General features: G+C 44.2%; 1 protein-coding gene across 1 annotated transcript; it reads right to left on the reverse strand.

Annotated features, from left to right (window-relative positions):
- Positions 1-106: 106 nt before the first annotated feature.
- LOC111219640 (SH3 and multiple ankyrin repeat domains protein 1-like) lies at positions 107-25,361 on the reverse strand. The gene is made up of 26 exons (XM_022742353.1): positions 25,260-25,361; positions 21,224-21,427; positions 18,817-18,888; positions 18,616-18,724; positions 18,274-18,425; positions 17,970-18,137; positions 16,806-16,922; positions 16,622-16,699; positions 16,343-16,409; positions 15,896-16,071; positions 15,612-15,742; positions 14,842-14,981; positions 14,193-14,306; positions 13,489-13,567; positions 8,246-8,328; positions 7,950-8,074; positions 6,694-6,829; positions 6,434-6,514; positions 5,951-5,959; positions 5,732-5,758; positions 5,580-5,636; positions 5,299-5,408; positions 4,562-4,688; positions 2,304-4,479; positions 1,248-2,171; positions 107-1,138 (listed from the first exon to the last, which is right to left on the reverse strand). The coding sequence occupies exons 1-26, from the start codon at positions 25,350-25,352 to the stop codon at positions 238-240; spliced, it is 6,456 nt and encodes a 2,151-aa protein (XP_022598074.1). The 5' UTR covers positions 25,353-25,361; the 3' UTR covers positions 107-237.

Raw genomic sequence — 25,361 nt, forward strand, 5'->3', positions numbered from 1 at the left:
AACTTAAATAAAGACGGAGCAAACTAAATAGGGTTGATAAAACAGATTAATAAAGAGAAAGAGAAAAGGATGGAGGGAGGACGGGATAACTTATCAAATGATATGCATCTAATGAAGAAAGGGGATGGTCCAGCTAAGTTGTATGGAAGGAATGAGACACTTTGACTTTCCTCCACCTTCCTTTTTGACCTTTTGACCCCGTTGCGTCTACGTGTTCCAGAGTCTATTAGTCCTCCCTCACCTGTCAGTGAGTTTCTTCAGCGCCCTCTCGATGTTCATTCGGTGTCCCACACGTGTCACTCCCAGGTCCAAGAAGTCGTCCTTGGTGAGCGAAGGCAGATGCGATCCATCTATCTCATTGTCTATAAAACGTTCTCTGTGTTCACCCAGGTTTAGATAAGCCAGCCAGTCCGCCACATCGTACTTGGTCCAGTAGGGCAGGGGCTTGACGGCAAAGGGTTTGGCTGGTGGAGGAGGGGTGAGATGGGGATAGTTGAGGCAAGACGGGCTGGGGGGTAAATGCATGGGGGAGGAGGCTCCAGAGAGAAAATGGGTGGGGGAGAGAGAGCGGGAGACAAGTAGGGGGTTTGGACTTGGCACACCAGATGGGGAGAATAATGGAGGTGTTGAAGCCTTGTAGGTGTCTCCTAGAGGGAGGCCAGGAGAAGGAGGAGTGAGGGGCCCGGGGAAGTCAAAAGGGTTGTTGTAGACTGGTGTGCTGGGAAGTATGGGGAGCGAGGAGGGTCTTGGGGGGGTGGGGTTTGGTTGTTCTGTGTTATAGATAAGAGGGCTTGGAGCACGGCGCCGAGAGACTGAAGATCGCATCTCCTTTGTGGGACTGCACTGGAAATCAAAAGTCTGCCTGCGGAACTTAGACCGATGCTTCGGTGATGTCGGGTATGGGCAGTAGGTTGGGGAATGGGGAGGGTGGGAATGAACCGGAGAGGAGGGCATCTGTGGGGAAGGGGATCGGGTCCAGTTGCGTTGAACTGGTACTTGAGGGGAAGGGGAGACAGAAGGGGTGGCTGACAGGTTGGGTGTCAGGATCTGACGGTGCTGTGGGGAGGATGTGGGTAATGGCGAGGTGGAGCGGCCGGTGGGGGGGCTGTGAAATGCGTCTGTGAAATCCGCTGAATACCTGAGAGACACAAAAATGAACGTGTGAACTTTAAATTCAAACATCGAACTTCATTTGAAATAAGGAGATATGCAAACCGTTATTTCAATATCAAGGACGGCAAACAAACCTATGCATGGTGGGTGACTTGGGAGTGTGGCTCCAGTCGTCCATGCTCTTCATGCTACTCATCTGTTGCAGCTTGGAGCTGAGTTCATTGATGATGCTGGCCTTCACACCTGAAAGAGGCGAGTGCAGCCTGCGGCTCTCCAAAACCATACCACCTCTCTGGAGTCCTACACCTTGCTCAAGCTCCTCGACCTCACCCCAGCCCACCGACCGAGTGTCAATAGGTCTCTCTAAGCAGGCAGCCAAGGCGGAGCTAAAGCCATCCTCCATTTTGGATCGACTCTGCTTACGCTTCCTTTCATCTACTAGAGCTCCATCCAACCTGGTATCTTCTGGGTTGCTTTGTCTCTGCAACTGCAAGGGAGCAGGATTGGTGCTGTTCTGCCTACGTAGTGCTACAGACTGGCCCCTCCCTCCCCCCTCCTTGTAATGAGTCATCTTTGGAAACACAGGATTTGCCAGTTTGGCACTGTGCACCTCAAATGTTTGCCCACCTGAGTAGGTTGTACAAGGATCCTGATGTTCACTGCCTCTCTCTCCCTCTCCTCCTCGCCCGTCTCCTCCGACCCCTCCCCTCTCTCCTCTCAGCCCACTCAGTCCAAGCATTTCTAAATGGTGGTCGCTACTGCTGTGACTGTCCAGCTCCTCAATCCCAGAATCCACCACAGCATCTTGCCAGTCTCCGCTCTTGGGTAAAATATTAGTGTGATGAGTGTGGTCAGCAGCTTTTCCCCCCATGCTGAGGCCCGCCCTGGGCCCGGCCATGGTCATGCTATAGTCAGAGGATGCCGGTGAAGTCGTGGTGGTGGCAGCGGCAGCAGTGGCTGTCATGGTAGTGGTAGCATAGGTCATGGTGGTGGTGAGGGCGGCTGTGCCTCTGTCCTGGGCTGGGGTGTGACCACCTACTGAGGAGTCATTAGAGCTGCTGTAATAGGGATGAGAATGGGACATGGGCTGGGGTCTGTGTAGTGATGTGGGAGGCAGAGCAGCAGTAGCAGAGGTGGTGGTGGTGGTGGTGGTGGATGAAGGGGGAAATATCTGTGGGGAAGGATAAGACGGAGAGAGAGCCGATTGTGTGAGGTTGGCTACCTCGCTGTCGTAGGAGGTAAGGCTGGAGGCAGCTGAGTCGCCGCCCTGTGGAGAGGGTTGGGGAACGTTTGAGGGCTTGGCAGATGGAAGAGGCGGTGGGGGAGGTGGAGCCACAGCAGCAGAGTGTTGACTCGGGTGTTGATGCCGCTGAGGAAACTCCTGGACTCTCTCGTTCTTACCATTAGCAAACTGTAAAGGAGGGGGCAAGGGATCTGCAAAGACAAACTCGTCATCTGCGTCTATTGAGGGAGCTGGTGGAGGGAGAACCATCAGTCCTAGACCTCCACCCCCTGCTCTTACATCTCCCATAGCTTCATGTGTCTGTGCTGGGGCTGTGGGGACAGTGTACTGAGGGATGTAGCTGGTGTTTGTAGTGCTTTCCATCTGCAGAAAGGAAGGTCTGCGCGGGGCAGGTTGAGCCGGAGGTGGAGGAGGCTGTATGGGTGGAGCAGGTCTGCTGTCGTACATCTCCTTTTCTCTTTCTCTCTCCCTGGGGCTCTGTGGGTAATACTGGGTTGAGTATTGACTGGTCCTGTCCTCTGAGAAGCGAACTCTAAGACCCTCTCTGGGTCCTCCCTCTTTTTCCCTCTCCACCCTCTCCCCACCTCCTCCTCCCAAACGTAATATCCTTGGTGACTGTGGCCGGCTAAGAGATGCAGGTGAGGTGGTGGCAGTGGGGGAGCTTAGGTGGAGAGACACCGGGGAAGTGTAGGCTGATTGTGTAGGGGTTGCAAATAGGGAAGGAGTCGGGGTCTGAACAGGGGTGGGAAACGCTCCCACTGTGGACAGCTGCCGACCAAAGTGTCTGTCCTCTCGCCGCGTCCTGCGGTCATCCTTTAAAGCCCTTTCTCTTGCTGCCAGGGCCAGGCCAAGTGGAGATGAAGGGTCAAGAACTTTCCCTGTAAGTGGATGGATGAAGGTAGTGGCCGGCTGGGTGCCGTACATTGAGGGAGCCGACTTGGGCTGTCCATCCTGACTGAGGATAGGGGAAGAATACTCAGGTAGGCCGAAGGCTGGGGGCATGCTGCTGGAATAGTTGACGTAGCTGTCTCCAGAAAACATGCCCTCATCTATAGACTTGGAGGGGCGGAGTCGAGGCGTAGGTACATCCATTTGTGAACCCTGCAAAGGCTGGATTCTTGTCCCAAGTGCTCCTCCTCCCTCTACTGCTCCTCCTCCCGCCTCTCCTTGAATGTCCTCCTCAGATGAGAGGAAGAAAGAAGCGCTCTTTCTTCTCATATCTCGTAAACGCTCTCTGTCCCTGCGTGCTCCTCCTCCCCCAAAGGCCGAGCCATACGTTGAAGTGTAATCCAAGTTTTCCAGGTTTTGCTGCGAGGAGACAGGAGGGGCAACAGTTGATGAAGGCAAAGAAGTGGATGTAGGGGGCTGAGGTGGTGAAGAGGTGAGCGGTGAAGGTAGACTGGTATTGGGGCTGTCTGTGGTTGCATCTGCCGAGGTGTCGTCTACATCCTGGGTGGGTTCAGCTTCCATGCTGCTACCCTGGCTGCTTCGGCCACTGCTGCTGGTGGAGGGCGCTTTGACGATGATGGTGGGGATGGGGATGGAGCTCTTCTCTTTGGCTGCACCTCCCTTTGATCTGTGCTGCCGCACCCCATCTTCCACTTTCGACTGCTTCATTAGAGCTCCTCGACCACCCCTCCTGGCTGCCCCCCTGCCGACCCCTCCACCTTGCTCCCGGTTGGCGATGTGCGGGTGATGTTGTGGTGCTTGTTGGGCCTTAGGTTTAGCACTTGTCGGTGGTGTAGCACTGCTATAGCCTCTCCTTAACCCTCCCATTTTGCCACCACCTCTCCTGGGCGCCTCCGGTTCTCTGACACACAGTCCTTCCGATTGTCTCCTGAGGGTGGGGACCATGACCTGCTGGTTCATCCCACCAGGGCCTCCCCTCTCCCAGCCTGCTTGAGTAGGATGCCCCGGCTGGGAGTGGAGCTGGTAGTGGGCTTGAGATACAGGGGGTATGGGCATAGCAGGCCCTCTCACAGGATGAGGGCCTGCAGATAAAGGCGGCTCTGGGGCGGATGTGTTAGGGGGTGGGGGGATTTCTTCTGGTCCTGGCACTGACAGGCTGCGAGCCAGCTTCATAGCAGGTGGGTGGAGGTACTGCCTTTCCTCCTCTGTTACACCTGAGCACACGGATACAGGCAGTTACAAACAGACACTCATATACCGAGTGGGCAGAAATCTTTCCATGACAATTGCCATTACCAATAGATTTTTGACGCATCATGACTGCATGCTGAGGACCGTGGCCTGGTTGAAAATGAGCTTGGTTGTAGCCAAAACCTGGTCCTTGCTGCGCCATACTCACTGAAGACTGCTGCTCATACGGTTGCTTCAGGTGTGGAAACACATTTTAAAAAGAAGACAAGGGAGCAAAAGAATATTTTAAAGGGCGGAGGGAGTAAATAGAGGAGAGGAAACATTTACTCAGATATAATCAAATAAAACTGAAGTTGGATATTAAGCCGACATTGATTTGATCTACAGTAAAATGCAATACACAAAGACTAGTCAGTCGGAGTATTAGTGTATCAGGCAACAGAGCATAGATGAATGGACACAACCTGACTCATAGTTAAACAAGTGTTTTGATGTGGGTGGTCCATTGTCAATCATTCTCCAAAGTGCAGGGAGGGCAGGACAACACACAGGGCTAAAAACAAGCTAAACACCAAGCTGATTTATAGATAGCAATCTTTTTTTTGCTAGTATTAGTCACTTCCTTGACTGAATCTGTGTTGCATCTTAAAGCAATGGAGAAACTCTGATGTGCATGTGAATCTGATCTTGCAGGACTGGGAGAGAGGTCCATAGGTGTTCAGTATTTGCTAATATTTTGTGGATTATAAGGAAATTGAATCTAATAAGCTATTAGGACATTATGGTAATTACCCTAACTAGGATCATTTCCTTCCAATTCCCAACAGTACCTCATTGGAGACATTGGGAACAATGCTCTTGCTCCGGTCCCTCTTGCCCCCATGACCTCTCTGGCCCTGGTTGTCTGATGTAATAGTGTGCTGGGCAGCAGCCAAGATTTCATCCAGTTTATCTAAAACAAAGACAGAGCAGGGGCAGGCCACAAAACAAGGGCAGTAAGAGGGAGCATAAAATAAAGGAAGAAACATGGAAAGGAGGATTTCAGCGAGAGCCCTCCTGTCCCCCCAAGGTTTAAAAAACACACTCTCACAGTATGACAAGAGCAGTAAGACTGGTTTCTTACTTAGTGCCATCTGATAGACTGTCCTCTTCTTATCAGGACCCTGAGAGGACTCGTACTCTGAAAAAAGGAGGAGAAAAAAAGAGCATCAAACAGGCTGACTTTTAATTAAAGCTCAGGGGCTGATAGGGGAAATGATAAAGGCTGATATTCACCTGCTTTCTTTTTCCATGGAGAGGCAGCTGTAGCATACATAATTCGGGAAACAGAAATTAGGTGTGACTAGAGCTGCTGTGTAGTCATGTGTATAAAGCAGATGAAAGGATGAAATACATACTCAGACACATGTGAATGTGTGAACGCTGATGTGATGAGAGGGATGGTGATGGGAACAGAAATGATAATGAGAGCACACAAATCCATGACTCTCCCACCTTTGTCCACTGTACGCAGCACATTTGGTTTGGTGGAGAAGAAAAACAAAGAACGGTTTGTGAATGATGGCGTCACACAAGTGGCATTTCACAACGTGCAATTGTTTTTACATTTCATAGCTTCATTGTTTAATTATCACCTGTCTTCTCAATAGCTAATGTCAAAAGTGCAAATGGATCAAAAGACTACTTCCCCAAACAAACTAAAAATGAAATCGCACCCATACTAGATCATTTTCTTGGCTTCCTGCATCAACTCGGTTAATATTTAATGCTGTGTTTCCTTAATAGTGCCATAGTACTGTACCATCATCCTGCAGAGAAGCTGCTAACCCACCAAAAAGAAGCTTTTTCATTGTGACCACCACCCCCCCCAAAAAACTGTGGGGGACATGAATTTAATTCATTTTTTCATATGCTCTTTCCAGGCCTCCCCTCATTTTGTTCTTTGCTTTCAATCTTTAGTCTCCTCTATCATCTTACCCATGTCTTCCAGCTCTGATGTCATTGACTTGGAGCGCAGGGCAATGGCAGGAGGAGTCAGTCTTTTAGTCTGCTGCGGGGCTGCCAAGGGAAGCCAGCCAAATGCAGACTTAATGTTTAGTATTCTCGTATAAACATACAGTCACCAAAGACAACCACATCGCTAAAGCCTTTTAGGATGAAGTAAACATGCAATCAGCTTTATCGTCACATCATAAACATAGGATGGAAAAAACATACGAGGAAAGTGTGACTCTTACCCCTCTTCCGAGCAGTGTCCTCCAGTTCAGGGTTTCGAGCAACCATGACGACTTTCACCATGAGACTGTTGCCGCCCTGTCGGATCATGTTGACCACCTGCCGGTGGCCAACCTTCACCACATTCTGGCCGTTCACCTGACACACACACAAAGACACAGAAGGACTGAATGCAGAATGAGCGGATGTGTTGCATTAATTTCCATTTGAATGAAAAATCAACTCTTGTTACAGGGGGGTGGAAACAAAAACAGAGACACCTTATAACACAGAAGAGGTCTACTTGTGACCACTAGTTCCCTAGATGATGTAGCTTTTCTCTGGTTTTTAAGACTTAGCTTCAAACATACATCATCCTTGTGCTTTGGACAGATGCACCGGCAATGCAGGCAGCGAGTACAATAAATCACAGTTACAAAGGTTGGGCAGCATAAGTGAGTCATATTAGGTTGAATACCAATTAGCTGTATGTGTCAGATTTAATAGAGGTTTGACAATCACCATTTTTAGAACTGAGTTTTTAAGGCAACATACAGCGACATTTAAAGCTACAACATGGCCAGAAAGTTGCTGCCTGAAATGCTGGTGCTTCACCAGTGAGGAACAGCGATCTCAAGTACACCAGTCCCCTCACCCACTCTGACTAAAATACATTACATACAGAATATATACACAAACAAAAAAAAAAGTATGAAAACTATAGTATGAAAATTTACCACACTTTTTCGTGTACCCACTTCTCTTCAGCCTGCCTGGTCTCTTAATTTACTACATTAACCAGAAAGACTTTTGACATTCTTAAAGGAACGTCGTCACATTTAATACGTGACAGAAGAGAAAGCACCAGTGTTGTTATTTATTTATTTTTTTTAAATGTAAAAAATGTGTTGAGCGTCTCACTCAAAATGTGACACTGTGCATCACGTAGCTTGTTGCATAATGATTCATTAAAGCTCTGTCAATGGGAAAGTGTGTATCCTAGCTTCTGTTTCACCATGGAGCTCTTCCTGTGCGGTTTTTGAATTGTCCTAACTCTAAAAGGAAATTATTTGACTAGTTCAATGTGAGAAATTTACTCCATCAAACAATAAAATGGATCCAGAAATGTAAGTGCATCAGTAAGGCCGTTTTTTTTTTTCATGTTTCATCCAAACATGGCTTCTGGATAAAGCATGTTGTTGGTAAAACTCAGGAGCTCAGATTAAGTTCAATGTTTGGTTTAATGTGTGCATTAGTCCAAAATGCATCTTGTCTTTACCTCGATGAGGAAATCCCCCATCCTCAGGCCGGCCCTCCACGCCACGCCCCCCTCATCGACAGACTCCAGGTACTGCAGCGCGGGGAACGCTGGCGTTGGAGTGAACTCCTCTATGGGAGTCTGAGCTGAGGAGGATAAGACAAAAAGGATGAGGTTGAGTGGACACAGATAACAAGAACATGCGTTTGAAAATGAGGAAGGGATAGAGAGATTAGAGAGAGAGAAACAGAGCATATGAGACTGAGAAATCTATAGAGACGGAGGAATATGTTGTGAATTTTGGAGAAGAGGCTCACCTTTGGCTCCCCTAAGCACAAAGCCAAAGCCCTCATTGTCTTTCTTCTGTAGGAGCACTGTCTTCTCCTTAATGATGTAGTCACTTAGAGGGAGTAAAGAGGGACAAGACAAGAGGGGGAAACGGCAATGGAGAGAGACAGGGAGAAAAAGAGGGAGAATTGGAGAGGAAGAGAGCTATATGACTTCTATAGCAACAGAAAAGTGTTATTGTCATGCAAATAAAGCATTTTCTGAATGTGGAAAACAGCTATACTGCATCACATTATGAAATCACACTGCAGCAAAAGATAGGTTGGCTTGAGAATGTCATACAAAAAGCGCCGGTGCACAAAAGGGTTGATGGGAGGGATACAGTAAGTGTCACAATGGGAGGAAGTGAACATGAGATGACATTCCATACTATGGACTAATCCAGCTCGAGCTGACAAGCACTGGGCCACGGGGAACGGCACATTAGAAAAATGTGCACATACACTTCACTGATAATGGAAACTTCCAAATGCACCTAAATCGCTGCATTAGCTTTCACCGCCTCTGGCAGCTTTTGCAAGGATACTGCTTTACCAACTCCAGCGCACCACAACCGGTCATACATGACACTTCAAATTATGTACAAGAAGAAGTTGGACAGGCCTCTAATCTCCCTCCACAAACAGCTCCCCTCGCTCAAAGACTACAGCTTGAGACGGCAGAAACAGTGATCACAGACATTTGTGATGCAATCTTATTATGAGATGGTTGGAGTAGTGTATCGGCTGGCCCAGCAAGTTCCTTCATTATTCTATTACCATGTCTGGGACTTTTGGCCGAGCTGCTTTACAATCTTTCCTCTAATATAGGATTGTTTAAATGGACTCCACACAGAGCCACATCTCATGACTCATTTCTGGGCTTGACTTTCTAACAATGTCAATTCACCCTGGTTCTGTTGGAGAGCCCGGGGCTTGAGCAGAGCTCTATGATTTAAGAGGAATTCCAGATATTTCTTTCCTAGGCAGCTCATTTCTGTGTTAGTTTGTGCTCCTGAACGTTAACTCAAATTGACACTCCCACTGAAATCGAATCAAAGGATATGATTTCCTAGAAGGGCTGAACTATGAGTGAACGGAGTGAGTGGCCTGGTTGAAGAACTGCCTTTATTTTTAGTGATAGCTTGACTTCCAAAACAATGCAGTGAAAATACTGGGTATACTCAAGGACATAATTTCCAATGGGAATACAATTTTTTTTGTCCCTCCCTTTGTTAAATAGGAAGTTAAGGTGAATGAGAAGCAGCACATAGAGACCCAATTTAAATATATCCTTTGCTGGAGTCAGCAAACCCAAAACCCAAACTGTGGTGCTGAACTGAACCTTAACCTAAACAGAACCATTTGTTCGGCTGCCTGACAATAATGTCTGCAGCCAGGCACTCATCACTGTAACTCAGCCATGTAACCACTTAAAAGAAAAATCAGTGTATCATTTAAAAAAGACAACATTTTGTTTTACTTTTAGGTTTCAGGCAGCAGACATTAACATCATTTTTTTTTTTTTTAATGTCTGGCAGAGGACTCAATCACTCCAACTTCATTTGGCCTCGGCCACTTCTAGTATTCTGATGCTAAAATAACAATAACACCACAATATTATTTTCCACACTGTCTCTTACTGTGCAGACACAGCAAGCTCTTGTGTATTTAATCTGACAGAGCATGCAATAAACAAAGTTTGGTTGTGGAATCACAAGGTACAGCAGAGTCATGAGCATTGGCCCCACAGGCCTGAAGATCCAGACTCGACACCAAACCGTAACTTTAGCACTGAACAGACGATCACTACTTTCCCCTACTGAGGTCCATCCCTTGTGTGTTCTCCATCAATGTTACTGTTTCGCCAACGCACAGCCGCCTTCCAGCCATCTGCTCCTCACACCTCATTCCTTTTTCTCTCACCCTGTCCTCCATCATGCTTTCCCTCTCGGAGGATCAAAGTAACACGGAGTGGGTGGACGGATCCATCGGGCTCTTCATCCATCCACTTCTACAAGGGGGAACCATGTCCCGTGTTGGTCCTCCGGGTGGTTCTAAGTTCTGTTGCTGGCTTGCAGTAACACACCTGGTTTACTTTACATATATAAAACTGTTCAGCTCATCTGCCACCGTACTGATCTCTGTGGCCCGACCAATTGGAGCCATAAAAAGAGCAAATGTCTGTGGTTAATCTCTGCTGGCTGTAGGACACACTCTCTCTGAACTGGCTGCAATGGAGCTGTAAGCCTACTAGAGACCAGAGTTATTATGTACCCTCCTGAGTCATCCTCTCTTCTATCCACAATTACTGAGAAAAAAGGCAGCTTTTTAACCATTCACCTGCTGAATGCACATGCAAATAGACTGGTTATGTGTGGACAATACCCACACATCACAAGTGACAGATGTTAGTGACACACACTGTGGATGGAGAGATGGATGAACAGTGCATATACATAGATGTATGTGCAGGAGAGATACTCCCACAGCAATTAAGCACTATGACGTATACACTTATATGTGAAGACCACATATATTTTATTCAGTGTATATAGTCTCATGCACACACACATAAACGAGAATGCATGCACACACACAGACGTGCACAGAAATGACCGGTATCTCAAATGAGAGCTCGAAAAGGAACTGACAAACCCGCACTCTTGCCACTTATTGACTTATTCACATACATCCTTCTGTACAGTCAAAATACCACACATTTTTAATGATACAATGGGATACAGAAAAAAATATGGGATGTGACAGCAGCATTTTTTAAAGGAACAGGGATAAATGGGAAGTCCTGGTGAATGAAAAATATCTGCTTAAAGAAATCATGACTCAAAGAGAATGAAATACACCCACACTGTCTGACTGAAATGCATCAATATGTGCTCCCTTTCACGCACTAACACACACGCGTTCAGAGACACACGGGAGGAAGACACAGAAATAAACATGCTGCAGAGTCTCCATTCAATAGCCACTACCGTCCCACAGATATTCACATGCATAGGAAAAATACAAATTTAAGACACGCGCACATCAGCACACACGCACACTCAGAGACACACACGCACGTACAGATACATAGCTTATTAGTCTGTCTTTGAAAAGGCACGGCCTCTCAATAGCATCATCTACCTCTCCCCTCTCTCCATTGTCCTCTCCTCACATCCATAGCCAGCCAATGAATGAGGAAACAGCCGCTACCTGTAAATGAACCACACGCTCCTGTTTCTGGGGCCCAGTGACGGCCACGAAGAAGAGAGGGAGAGAGAGAAATCTCTCTCTCCGCATCCCCCCATTGCCATGTCCCCCCCTCCTCTATCTCGCGCACTCTCCACCACCACCACCACCACCTCCTCCTCCTCCTCCTCCTCCCTCCCGCCTCCCTCCTCCTCCTCCTGGTCTTCCTGAGCGAGAGCTCAGCCGAAGAGAGCCGCGAGAGTGGAGGAGAGAGGAGAGCGAGAGAGGTGGGGAACGAGAAGGAGAGAGAGAGAGCGAGCTGCTCTGCACCCCACATACTTCAGACAAGAGGAAGACAATGTGAAAGAAAGACAGAGAGAGGGGAAGAGAATACCAGCGATTATCACAACAAGGAGAGTGCGTATGGTGTGTGTGTGTGTGTGTGCGTGCGCTGGTGGATCACAGGAAGAGGGTTTGGTTGCAAAATAGGGGAGATGGAGAGCTGAATTTGAGGGGTGGGGATGCGGGGGATGGGCATAAATGTAAGGCGACAGAGAGAGAGAGAGAGAGCACTTGCATTTGCTCATCCACTGACTGGTGTATCACAGATATACCAACAGCTGATTCCCACCCTGGATTTACTCACACACACACACACACACACACACACACATTTGCCAACTTTCATCTCGCTCCCTCCTCTCCTCTAAAGCAGAGCTGTCATCACCATGCAGGCTAACAAACACTCTTCCGCTCTCTATTTCTCTCTGAAATAGTAATTGACATTCTCCCAAATGCCTAGCTGCAGTGTGGGAACATGCTCCGGATCACCTTGCTCTTAATTGAGCACCACTTCACCACGGTGCTGCAATTACGCTTAACCAACTTAACACAGGTAATATAACCCCAGTGGCTGTGATTTCCATTTAGAACACAAGCACAGCTGCATTAAAGTGAATGCCTTTTTTGAATGACAGTGAGAGCTGCCCATGCACAAGGGTAATGTCAGCTCCAATGTGTAAGAGGCTGTAAAACCCTGGGGTGGCAACTGGAAAGTCCTTCTCACTAGCCCCCGGATCTAACCAATGCTTGGTGTTTCAGCCTCCTTATGACTCATCAGCACGATGATGTATGTACACGCAAAGACACAGACACATTCACATGCACACTAGCACACAAATATGCATAACTTCAAAATACACAACTGCAGTTGCCCAGGGCTGGGCTGCAGCTTCAGACAGATGTCATGGAAGGGGAGGAGGAGAACCCCACCTCTGCCTTTCATTAAAGGATTATTGTGTTCAGTCTAAACAAGCAACAAGAGAGGAGAGGGAGGCATGTGGATGGAGGTATCAAAGAGACAAGTGCATTTGTCTGGTGGAGCCAAAAGGGGCAGAGCTGAAAATGACATGGCTGCTCTTTGTGCTCTCAGCACTGACGTGTTCACACAGCAGAACAATAGAGAACAAGCGCTGTTCAGGATCAACAGAAAATAGACACATACAAGCATGCAAGAACACATGAGAGCACACTAGGTGAAACAAGTGTGCACATGCACACACAAACACACACACAAGAACCTACTCTTAGCCACAAAACAGCAGTGTGTCAACTATTTCAATCATCTTGACTGGCCTCACAGTCTTACCTTACAGTAATAAACCAGAGAGCAGACAGCTCAGTTGCTGCCCACACTCTTATGACAATCCACAGCTAGAACTACATGAGGGGCTGCAGCCAATCAGGTTTTATCATTATTTTAGTCCATCTATTTTCTAAACTCATATGACGGTTCAGTGTTGCGAGGGGCTGGGGCTTGTCACAGAGTGCACTGGGTGACCAGTTCAACACATAAGAGGACAGACAAACACAATCACCTTCACATTTACACTTTAGATTTAGATTTAGACTTTCAAGTGTTTTTCTTGAAGGCAGCTCAGTTTACTGCAGGTTTGAAGCCGCTAAAGGTAAATTATAGTTTCTGCTCCAAACTTATTTATCGACTACAATGCCAATCACAGGTTCACAGCAGCTTCACTTACCTGGGGCCATCAGTGCCATCGTAAGCTCCCACAGTGACGTTACGGAAAAGTTTCCTCTTGGCTTTCTCACTGCGAGTCTCTGCAAGGCACACGCAGGCAAAACATATGCTCAATATAAACTTCCTGCTTCCGTCATGACACCTTCTCTGTCTCTTTGTAGAAGTGTTGTGTTTTCAGCACGAGGCTCAAATGGATCAAATATATTTACACCCTGTTTTTGTGTCTTCAACGTGACATATGGTTTGCTCAATGGGTGAACTGTGCAGCTGTGAAAATATGACAAAAGTGAATGCCTGTGCTGTATATGTGCCACTGCTGCAAATAAGGGCCTGCTGGTAAACACAAGTGTGACATGTGCTGGGTGTTACAGTGATTTAAAGGATAATGCCAGCCTGAGGGAGTATGTAACGCATTTTCCCTTACGCCCTTTCTCCAATCTGTGCTAACCCACCTCTTGACATTGTTAACTTTACGAGAGTAATCTCAAAATAAATAAATAATTTCATTCAATTTATACATGAATAATTAAAGAAAAGAAAAAAAAAAAAACAAGAAAAAGATTCCCATCAGGCTCAAGACGTGTTTCAAAATTTCTAAATATAACCTAACTGCTATAAAATCCTTCTCCTTTATAAAAGAGCCGTGGTCAGAATGATATTTTAAAATACAATAGTGAGGTGAAGCTCCGACTGGTTTTGTCTTACCTGATCGATTGTCTTTGCTGAAACCCGCAACCTCTTCCACACAGTCTGAAGGAAACCAGCCGGTGCGACCTTTCACCGTTCCCTCCCAGTATCCCCCCTCTCCTACACTTAATACTGAGACAGACAGATGGACAGATAAATAGATGGATAAAGAGATAGGCATAGATAGATGGATAGGATATAATGTGTGAAGTAAATCCACTGTCACATCTCACTCTGTTATATATTTTTCCTTCAACTTTCCTTGTTTAACTTTAGTTACCTTTAGTTTTATAATAACATTGTACAGTCCACTGAGAATGGCTAGGAACATGTATTGCTTTGTGCTGACTGGATGGGTTTTTCTGGCGCCTCTCATTTCTCTTGTTTACAATCCTCTCTTCCCTCATGTACATCTCTTCCTCGCTGTTGATAATTTTTTTCTGGATCAAACTGCACTGCAGCTGCACTAAAAGTTTCTCAACATTACACCAATTTCTCTGCAGTAGAGAACATTTAGGTAATTGTCTGGGAAAAAAAAAAAAAGCACATTCAAACAACAGCATGATTCCAATGCTCTTCGCTCATCTTTCATAACAGTGTTTAAAATGTGCGGGGAAGACTTTTCACATACTTATTTCACTGTTTGCTAATCTTTGCTCCATCTCACCTTTGACTTTGTCCCCTTTGTTGAGTGAGAGCTCTCTGTCCCCACTAGCAGAGTGGGCACGAGTGGCCACATACACCCGCCCTGGTACGGCACTGTACATACGCTTCATCTGACCTCCCCCACTGCCCGCTGAGGTCGCACTACAGAGGGAGAGGGAGGGAGAAAGAGAGAGTCTCTTACAAAACTGTGAGATAAGACTGTGTTGCACACTGTGGAAAAGCAAGTGAGACAAAGTGAGACGACATACAGCTTGTCAGGCTACATCAGAGACAGTTGAGTCATACTAATCAGTGCAACAGTAAGAATGCATGCTGTGCTGCACTATTGTATTTACTAACAGTGTCTAGCCTTCAGTACACACTGTATGTCAGGTATGTAGAAAGCACTATAACACAGGCAGTGTACCTCTGTTCAGTGCTATAAGAACAGCCTTACAGATCTGTCTTGTTTGTGTCTGTGTTGTTGTCATTGAACTGTTGCACCACCATTTCATTTTTTTTTTTTCCTCAGGCCGTGAATATCTCCTCCATTTCTGTTGCCTTACAAGACAACAATTTCCACCATTTCCACACCTAAAATATGTAACATTCTTGCAGTTAAAAATAGTGCACAGCATGTAACTGAGACACAAATAGTAATAACTGCATACAGCTGATTGTAACTGGAGATTAGTGATTCCCTGTGCATGGCCTTAAAGGACCTGGTTAGAATAAGAACCCACCACGCCCCCTCTCTTTATACACTACATCTTTCCTCCACAGGCTCCTTACCCCTGTCTGCCTCGTGGCTGCCGGTGCCTCTCCTCCGTGTCACTTTGCCCTCCCCTCCCTCTGGATGGGGAGCGAGTACGAGTTCTGGGGCTGCTGGAGCTTCTCACGCCAATGGAGGCCCTGCGCTGGCCCTGCAGAAACACACCAAGTCCCTTAAAGACAAACCGCCAAAGCTGATCTGGTAATTTCATTACTATAAGAGGCTGAGAAGCAATGCAGCATCAGTAATTATATCTAACAACACAGAGATCAGCAGATGACCTCTGCCTAATGGTCTTTAGTACCTGTCCTGGGTTGGGATTGGTTGCGGCCTTGTTGGGCATGGCCAGAGGGTCAGACTGGGTCATGGTGTTATCACTGTTAGCACGCAGTAGGGGGTGGGAATGGAGCGAGGGGAGAGGCAGTGTGTGGGCGCTCTCTTTTCGCTTGGGTACATACTTTGGCGATTCCAAAAAGGGCACTGAAGATGGAGGTGTGAGGCGTGACGGTGAGGTTTACAGTAAGGGTTCAGAGGTGAGGAATAAGAAGTGAGGAGGGAGAGGGGTGTGGTTTGAAGTGACAGGATGAAATAGAGGGAAAAATCAGGTAGAGTGTTAGGGAAAAAGAAAGATTATAAGGGCAAATATCATGGCAGATTTCGAAAGGTACAAAAAAAAGGCAGGTGCTGGGAACTGATTTAATATTTTCTACAATAGCCCCTTCAGAAGAGAGAGGTTGGCTTGAAAACTTACCTATGTCGGAATCTTTGTGGTTTTTGATTATTTCCCCGAGTTCAAAGTGACCAGACATTACAGCTAGCTGCAAACATTGAAAACAAAATGAGACATAATTGATCTAACTCTTGCAATTATTGCTGTTTCTAGTTTTGTTGTGTTGTCTCCTTTTCTCTTCCTTCTCTCTTTGTGACAAAACTAGAAAATACAATCTCACTTTGCAAACATGCTAAAAAATCTAAATATCTCTCTCAATAATAATAATAATAATAATAATAATGGTCAATTATCATTTACCTGAAAAGGGGTCTGACCATGTTTGTTCTTTGCCTCCCTATTTGCTCCCCTGTACAGAAGAACGCGGACACAGCTTTCCTGATCATTCACAGAGGGAAAGTGATTGGTTAACATCTTTAGGAAAACCAGCAGTAATTATTATTGCAATAATGGTTTAATATAAGGGATCTGTTTCCATACTTGCCTTGTTGTACAGGGCAGAAATGTGAAGTGCAGTGTTCCCTGAGGCATTTAGAGAAGTGTTGTCTGCCCCATAAAACAGCAGATGCTCCAAGTGCTGGGCAAAGCCATTCTGGCAAGCCTTTTAATGTCAAGAGTGTGATAGAAATATCCACAAATTGTCAGGATTATAAAGTATAGAAGGAGACAAGTAAAAGTGAGGGGGGGGGGGCATATAAGACTGTTCAGCACAAGACAATTAGGCAGAAAATAAGAGAAAAAGAAAGATACTGCAAAAGAGATACAAAGAGAAAGAAAGGGAAATAATGTATCTCACATCCACATTTAGATCCGTAATTACTCTTAGAGAAAAACAGGTCAGAGCCAATTACATTGCACCATGATATTAAAGACAGGAAACAAAAAAAACATTAAAACAACAGAAATGAGCCTTCAGCAGCCTGAGATGTTTCCTCATATTTTTCTGCAGGGACTAAAATATCACAAGATACGTACAAAGTAAAGAAAGAAAACACAGAGCACGGCAAAACCAAAATAAAATACCATGACAACCGGCTCGCAGCACAAATGCAGATTTACCAGAATGTCACAGAGACATAATGTAGGCAATGCACCCATAACTACAGTAAGAAAGAGATGATATCAAATGCTCTTTCTGAACTGGACTCAGCTCAGGATGACGCAGATTTGTACAGGTTTAAGAAAACTCTGTGCTCACCTCATTCACTTTAGTTCATCTACATTTCTTTTTTTTTTTTTTTTTTTTTTTTAAAATCATATCATGATTCTCAGCGCCTTTGCCTCTGATGGGCTGATATGGATGGAGAGATGGTGCGGATGAAAGGTACCTTATGTATTTCTTCCATTCCAAACTCCTCTTCATCCCTGTGCTATGGAAAGAGAGAAGGAGGGAGGAAGCAGAGAGAATGGAGAGACGAGTGAGGAAGGCCAAGAGGAGAGGGGTGTGAGAAAATGCTGAGAGAGAGACTGAGGGCGATGGTACATGACATCGACCACAGAGATAAGACAGAGAAATGTTGGTGCATTGCTGAGGTTTACATGAAGAGAGACAACAGCCAGATATATGGAAATCGACAGACAGAGAGACAGAGAGACGGATAGATGTGAGTTAACTATAAATCTAAAGTATTGAACTGTCTTTTGGTACCTGATGGGACTCGTCCCAGCCATTCTCGTCCCTTGTCCCCAGCCTGGCTCTGTAGTACAGCAAGGTCTCGCAGCAGGAAGTGTCGCCCCCTGCCAGTACAGTGTGGTACAGTGGGGTCAGGCCACAGCGGTCTTTGTAGTCTGGAGACGCACCAAAGGACAAGAGAGCCTGGCAAGAAGAGACAAGGAAAAGCATGACTTTTTGATGGTGTGTGTATTCTGTTTGCAATGCGAGACAGACAAGCTGAGAAAGAGGGAGAAAGAAAAAGAGGATGTTGTATGCAACTTTAATTCAGAGTCCTTACCAGCAGCCCAGCGTGATTGTGAGCTCTAACAGCTTTGTGCACTGGCGTGAAGCCGTCTCTGCTTCTGAAGTCCAAATGAGCGCCGCCCTGAACCAGCACCCTGATGCCCTCCACTGGCAGGCCGGACTGCACAGCCACAGAGAGTGGGGTCTCTGACCCACAGAGGGGGTTAGGGGTTGGGAAGGGTGGAAGGTAGAAAATCCACCCTCAGATATTCTCACAGTGTTTGAAATCATCTCTCAATATCACTTACAACATCATTTATTTGCACGCCAAGAATTAATCTATATGATAAGTCAAAATAAGTGAGAGGTTGCACACACAGGCTTGTGACAAACTCACCTCCGCTGTCAGGGTCATGAAAATTTGGATCAAGACCTTTATCAAGGACTTTTGCCATTTTCTCTATTGCTCCAGTCTGAATGTAATCCAGGAATTTCTTGAGACTGGCCTGGGAGGGGTAGAAAAAGAAGGAAACAGTTGTCACTGAGTGGAAATTAATATTGTACACCAGTAATGTTTAACAGACAAGAGAAGAAATACCTTTGTGCTGAGCTTTGCGAGAGCCTTTTCATCCAGATTTGTCTGTTTATAAACTCTGGTTTTGTACCTAAACTGAGGACCAGAAAAGGTACGTGTGAAAACAGTGAATCTCACTGCAACACATGTTCAGTTCATCTGACTGTGTACATAGAGGAAATAACAAAAACATTACTGTTTGTGCTGTAAAATGTGGTTCAGTTGATATTTTACAAAAATGAACAATAATCTCCTAAAAGCAGGGAAATAAGGAAAATAATTCAGTTGTGTTAATTTCAGCATTGCAGCTTTAAACCACAATTTCTCTTGTTAACTGCAGCTAAACTCTCTCACTGTTTCCAGAAATTCACTCTCCCACTCAAAGGCGTTGGAACAGCTCCATGATTTATTTCTTCAAAATATGAAGTCAGAATTGGTTTTCTGTTTTTTGGGAAAAGCTTGATCACATGTAAGGTTCAATTTTTAAACCTGCCACTAAAATACAGATAGATTCAGTGCTTGAACTGGAGTGAAATGAAATACTATTGAAATACTCCAGACCAGCAGGATGCAGGAGCATTTAGTCTCTTATCCTCCTTGATTAGGCAACAACTAACAAGAATACCTGTGTTTCTAATTCTTGGTCATTTATACACATGAAAACATTTGGCATAAAGTGTATTAAATTAAATAAAGTGCAATAAAATAAAATAAAATAAAATAAAATAAAATAAAATAAATGTCTTTGTAAAAATACAGCCAATATTTCATGCCCAGATATAGCCATATACATCACAGGATATGACAAACTGCCCAGTCCTTTTTTTCAAAATAAAATGTACTCATTGCAGACTATTTTAACACCTATACAATGATTCAATAGAGGTTCTTCACTGACCAGCAATAGTGCAGTGTATTTGCTTGAATATTAAGATTTACTTTCTGTAAATGTAAATTATGAACAGGCAGCTGTATGTCACAGAGTGTTATTATGTATGTGGTGGTCTAAATGTTTCACAGCCTTCAGGAATAAAAATCAGGTGGAGAAATTGAAAACACTGGCCGAAAATATGGTCTAGAGAATCAGTCTTCAAAAATCCTCGCTTCAAAAGATGAGTGAACTGAGGTCAGGTGGGTTTACCTTCCATTTCCTGTCTGAATGGCAGACTGCGTCAATGAAAACCATCTGACTGGATGTGCGGTGCATCTGTACTGTACTGAATTGGCAAACCATTTACTGGCTGAGGAGCCTGGAGGTGAGGGGGGAAGACTAAGCACCTACCTAGCAGCTGACAGCTGAGCTGAACCACACACTGCACCTCAGAGCAGCCGTGTTTTTCAAGCATCAGAGGTGTTGGGCCAGGATGAAAGAGAAAACTGACCTAATACTTAGACTAAAATAACTACTTATTACTGCTTATTAGTGCTTATTAATAAGTAATGGTACACAGTAAGAACCAACAGTGTCCAGAAACTAATGCCAGTTCAGTATTCACCGGTTTAGAGTACTCGTGTTATAAATACATCTACTCACGGTGCTGTGGGATACATTCTGCTGTGGAGCAGAATCTAGTTACAAAGCCCCATCAGTCCACAGACATGTCCTCATCTGGAACCTTGTCAAGAATGTAAACACTCTGGTTTGAAGCCAAACCCTGAGTGCAGGATACTGTTTCAGCCCCACCCAGCTCATCAACACTTACAGCTGCCTGACCACCAGAGGGCACTGTGAGATAATCATAGCACAGCATGAAACTTCATACTGACACCCACGTCCCAAAAAAGTGAAGAAATATAATATAATTACTAAGTTACATAATGTACAGAATGCAATTAAATCCATGATGTGCATATTTATTTATTTATTTTGTCAAGATTTAATTTACTCCTTCGTCTACTGTGTTGAGCGTGGGAAGTCTCATTTAAAAAAAAAAAACTAAACTAAACTTGGGTAATCCATCTCCAATTGTTGAATATTCCTTAAGGTTCTCACTTACTTATGAGTAATAGAGATGAAAAAGATAAAAATCTGTACATTGGCTTCTGTTGTTTAACTTTTTCTTTCTGAATGTAACAAATAAAATTAAATTTAACAACATGTTATGGACATTCAATAGACTGAATTTCTGTGTTTTTTAGACACATTATATCTCAATTGGACAACCTTAAGTCCAACACATAAATAAATCAAGTACTTCCCCACCAGATTGTTATTCCTGGTAGTGTGGAGATGGCCGTGAAGACTTTTTATTTCCATACTGAGAAATAAGATCTATAGACAATATAAGTGAACAGTTAGTCCTTACTTAAGAAAGAAAGAAATATGGGGAAAAAACACTATAAATACTTTTAAAGTTGAAACAATCTTAATTTGAGAGACTTTTATTTTTAGAGTTGGTCAAACAATTTTCCACCATTTCCACCTCCATACCTCCAGGTAAGGCACCCCTTTCTCAAAGGACTGCGAGTAGTCTTGCAGGGCCCGCTCCTCCTCCAGGAACTTGGCGTCCCGTCCATCTCCAGCCGGCTGGAAGAGGCCGTAGTTGTAGGCGTCCCACAAAGACTCACTGAGGGAGCAGATGATCTGCTGCTTAGCGTTCCACACCGTGCAGTCCTGGTCAAACTGGAGACACCTCTGACAGACGGGGAACACAGGGCATATGGAGGCGTTTTAATGTTTTTGGAGTCAGAAATAATAATGGTTAAGAAGAACAGTATCATTTGAATATCACTTCAGTAGCTGTGTGAGTACGGTCACAGGCGCCTTAACATTTTATGTATTACATTTAATATGAATGAAATTACAATGGTTTGTTTCTGACCATGCTAATTATTACAAAGGCAAAAGGCTAACCATGTAGCTTATGTTAGATAGCCTAGCTTAATTGGTCAACTATCTAATCTAGAAAAGGTAACTTAGTTACTGTGGAGGCTACACTGAATTTTAGTTTCAAATGTGGAATGTAACTAAGTACATTTAATGAGTCTGAATACTGTATCTGAGAACAATTTACTTGTACTAGAGTATTTCAATTCTATGCTACTTCTACGACATGTCAAAGGTAATTATATACTTTCACTCCAATAACTACATGTAACAGTTACAGATATATCTCCTTGTTATTTTTTAGGAAGATTTTGAAAAAGGAAGTATGATGACAATATGATACATGTACATTGTTATAGAATAAACTAAAGTGCTTCAATTAGCTCAAACCCAACCAGCTACAATCTTAGAAAAGCCACTTATGTTTATTCATTGATAACAATAAGAGTCATAACAAGTGGATACTTTTTACTTTTGATATTGATTACCATTGTTATGATTATGATCAGTGATTATTCATATTTTTGCTGATACTTGTTCTGCACCATATCTTCTGTTTGGGTATTTTTATATTGTGGTATTACTACTTTTACTCAAGTAAAACGTCTGAGTACTTCTTCCATCACTGTGGAGTAGCAGGAGAGCTGGGCTTCATAAAAGAAGCTACAGCCTTTCTCAGCCTTGTTTTTATCATTGTTTCTCTGATCTTAGTCCACTTACTTTTTTTTTTTCCTTCAGGAAATCAGATCATTTCGGTCTCCGAGTCTATGTCATTAAAACAGCAACTACCTCCATGTTTGTACATGTGTTTGTGTGTAAACTTGTGCATACTTTATTTCATATTTTAACACAATATTTCAGCTGCATTCTGTCAGTTTGGTTAAAATATCTGGCCTATGGCATTTTATTATTATGGATTAATAATGTAACATGACGGTTTTAACATCAGCTGGTGAATGATGAATGCATGAGAATGTGTTGGGTGCAGAATATGAATGCATTACTTTTTAATAATTGATCATCTGCCATATTCATGGAAATAAGAAGACTTATGCCATCCTTATAGTCTGTGCTATCAGAACATTTGGGTCTAGCTCACACTTATCACACCACTTTTTCCCTTTACCCCTAATAAATACGTAAAGATTCTATACTGGGATAAATATTTCCCTTTCGTTATTTTCTTCTTTGATCTCTGCATGCATAATCTCAGAATTGCACCACAATCCAGAAGAGAAATAACAAACTAGTTTGGAGAAAAAAATCCTTCCTTCCCTCTTACTGTATGTCTGTGTGCGATACACCAGAGGCTCACTGGCCACAATGAAAAAATATCTTGGATGAATTATGTGTATGTGGTATGCCTAACTAGATTTCACGGCGATTTGTGCACTGCCCATTTCCTCATATTATTCCATTTTCTTGCATTTTCACAGGACCATCTTTTTTGTCCTTTTCTTATTAAAGTCTGGAGCCTGGAGGACGGAGCTGAGAGGTGAAGTGGGGCTCAACAACAGGACTGAGAGGCCTGAATGAGATGTATGCATCCATGCTATTGTTCCATTTCAGAGAACTGTGAGTAAAATTGCACAGCTCAGCACACTTTCATGTCCCCTCTGCCCCCCTCGAGCCCCCACCCTCCACAGCTCCCCTCTGCCCCCCCCCGGTTTGCGCTATTTGATAGTGTAGCCAACTCTATTGGCATGGCAACCAGTTCATTAGTAGAGGCAGGCACCCGTTGCCGTAGCAATGTCTTGGCGGTCCCTGGGAGGTAAACCACATGATGAGGATGTGCGTCAGTGTGTATATGCACACAGATATAAGTGAGTTGTAAAGAATATGTGCGTGTCTGTGTGTTCTTATGGGAGTGTACTTGTGCAGTGCAGTGTTTATATTTCCAGAGTGTGTCTGTGTTTGTGTGTAAGAGAGAGAGATTGAGCAGCTAATCCCTGGGAGAGATGCCTAATGTAATGTATACTGTATATTACAGCGACACTTCTCTCCCCATTGTTCTCCTTTATACAATCAAGGATTTTCTGAGATCTATACAGCAGGACTTGTTCCCGCTCAGCAGAGTTATTTGGACCTTCACCATGCAGTTATGTGGTTTTTGTAAATACATATATCTTCCTCTTTGCTTATTCACTCCCCACCTCCCTCTTCATAGCATTCACTTTGACTCTCCTTAACTAGGTCCTAATATTCACCTCTGTCTCATCATCTCTCTTTAATTCAATTCAATATTATTTCAGCTGCGAGGTTTGGGATGCTGAGTGTTTGTCACTGATGTGCAGAGCTGAATATGATGCCCATGGCTGATGGAGACCCAAGAGCAACGCAAATGCCTTCGACATATTCCTTCCTTTTCAGAGTCACTCACTTCCCCAGCTCTCCCCAAACTCATTAAAAACCTATTAGATAATTAGCAATTACTGTTATATTGAGGGCAGATTAGCTGACATGTAGAACAGTCGGCATGTTCAGGGAGTTGAAAATGAAGAAAGGAAGATGGGGGGGAGGGGTTACAGTTGGGTACCCATTCTCACCTGGATATGGCGTGTGTGGGCTGGCCAATTCTCACCTGCTGCCACCGTAAACCTGAGAGCTGCTGTAAGTGTGAATTGATACCAACTACAGTTTTGGAAACTAATTATGCCCATACCTGACCCAAGACAGGTGCTTACATGGTGTTGTTGACTGAATACGTCTTCCCTCACAGGTTGTGCAACACAAGTCAAGCTTGGTATTTTTTTTCTGCTTCCTTTTGGGACTCATCCCTGGGCTTGTGGGATGACTGGAGTGAAAATGCTTTGAAATAAGAGATGTGCTTGTACAGTTGTGCACACTATTTGGCTAATGCACGAAAATGTATGCATCGAGTACCCCTGGGTACTTTTCAGTGACTAATCTGTAACAGCTGTAGAGTCAACACTGCAGCAAAAATACGGAAAATTGTTTTCATTTAAGGATGCAAAAAAGTTGGGTTCAAAAGGGAAACAGTTTTGAATCCTTTTAGCTTCCATCAGAAAAGAGAGAGCAAGCTTAAAAACAAAGAGAAAAAAGTGGTAGAAAAATAGAGGATTAGAGGAATAGGACTATATCTATATATATCAGCTTATGTATTGGAACAAAAGAATTTTTGAGGTATCCAGCACAAATGATAACCCCCGCCATCACCTCAATGATCTTTACAAGTTTAGTTTTGTCTGTACTTGCATAAACATTCAAATCAGTACAAGTTACATAAGCCAAATAAATTACTGCCTTAACATTGTAAAATAGCCTCATTTTAGATTTTTTAGGTCTGTTTGTTGAATTAAAGCTGTGTCTCTCTCTGAGGCAGTTATACCAGAGTCTTGCCTTAAACTACTTCCCTGTTTGAAAAAACCTGCAGTCATTGTGAGGAAGACTTTTTTTTTTACATAGATAACTAGACTTTTAAATGTTGGATTTTTAACTGAACTTTATTTTTCTCAGATATGAAGATCTGGACTGTGCAGTACATCATTGTTTCTCTGCCTCGATTTTGTTTCATGTCAAGAGGAACCGGGGATTGTTTCATGTGTGGGTGTCTTTGTGTCACCACATTTTTTTTCAAAGCATTTAGCTACAGTGCTCCTGATGAGAAACATGCACCTACTGTTTGTTTGATGTCAGGAATTCCAATGCGAAACACCATCATGGTCAGGAAAGTGTCCTCCAGCGGAGCCACTGTGGTCATGCTGCGCTCCATGAGAGCTCG

The sequence above is a fragment of the Seriola dumerili genome, unplaced genomic scaffold, assembly GCF_002260705.1.
Source record: "Seriola dumerili isolate Sdu_G_001 unplaced genomic scaffold, Sdu_1.0 BDQW01000068.1, whole genome shotgun sequence".
In the NCBI taxonomy this organism is placed as follows: domain Eukaryota; kingdom Metazoa; phylum Chordata; class Actinopteri; order Carangiformes; family Carangidae; genus Seriola; species Seriola dumerili.

What these genes read in the sequence shown, in the direction of transcription:
- LOC111219640 (XM_022742353.1), bottom strand. Translation starts at nt 25,352, where the DNA reads ATGGAGCGCAGCATGACCACAGTGGCTCCGCTGGAGGACACTTTCCTG. An exon ending in AAGGGGTGCCTTACCTGGAG is followed by an intron (nt 18,889 to 21,223) that starts GTATGGAGGTGG and finishes TCTGGTCCTCAG; the next exon opens with TTTAGGTACAAAACCAGAGT. An exon ending in CCACAAAGATTCCGACATAG is followed by an intron (nt 16,072 to 16,342) that starts GTAAGTTTTCAA and finishes CTCCATCTTCAG; the next exon opens with TGCCCTTTTTGGAATCGCCA.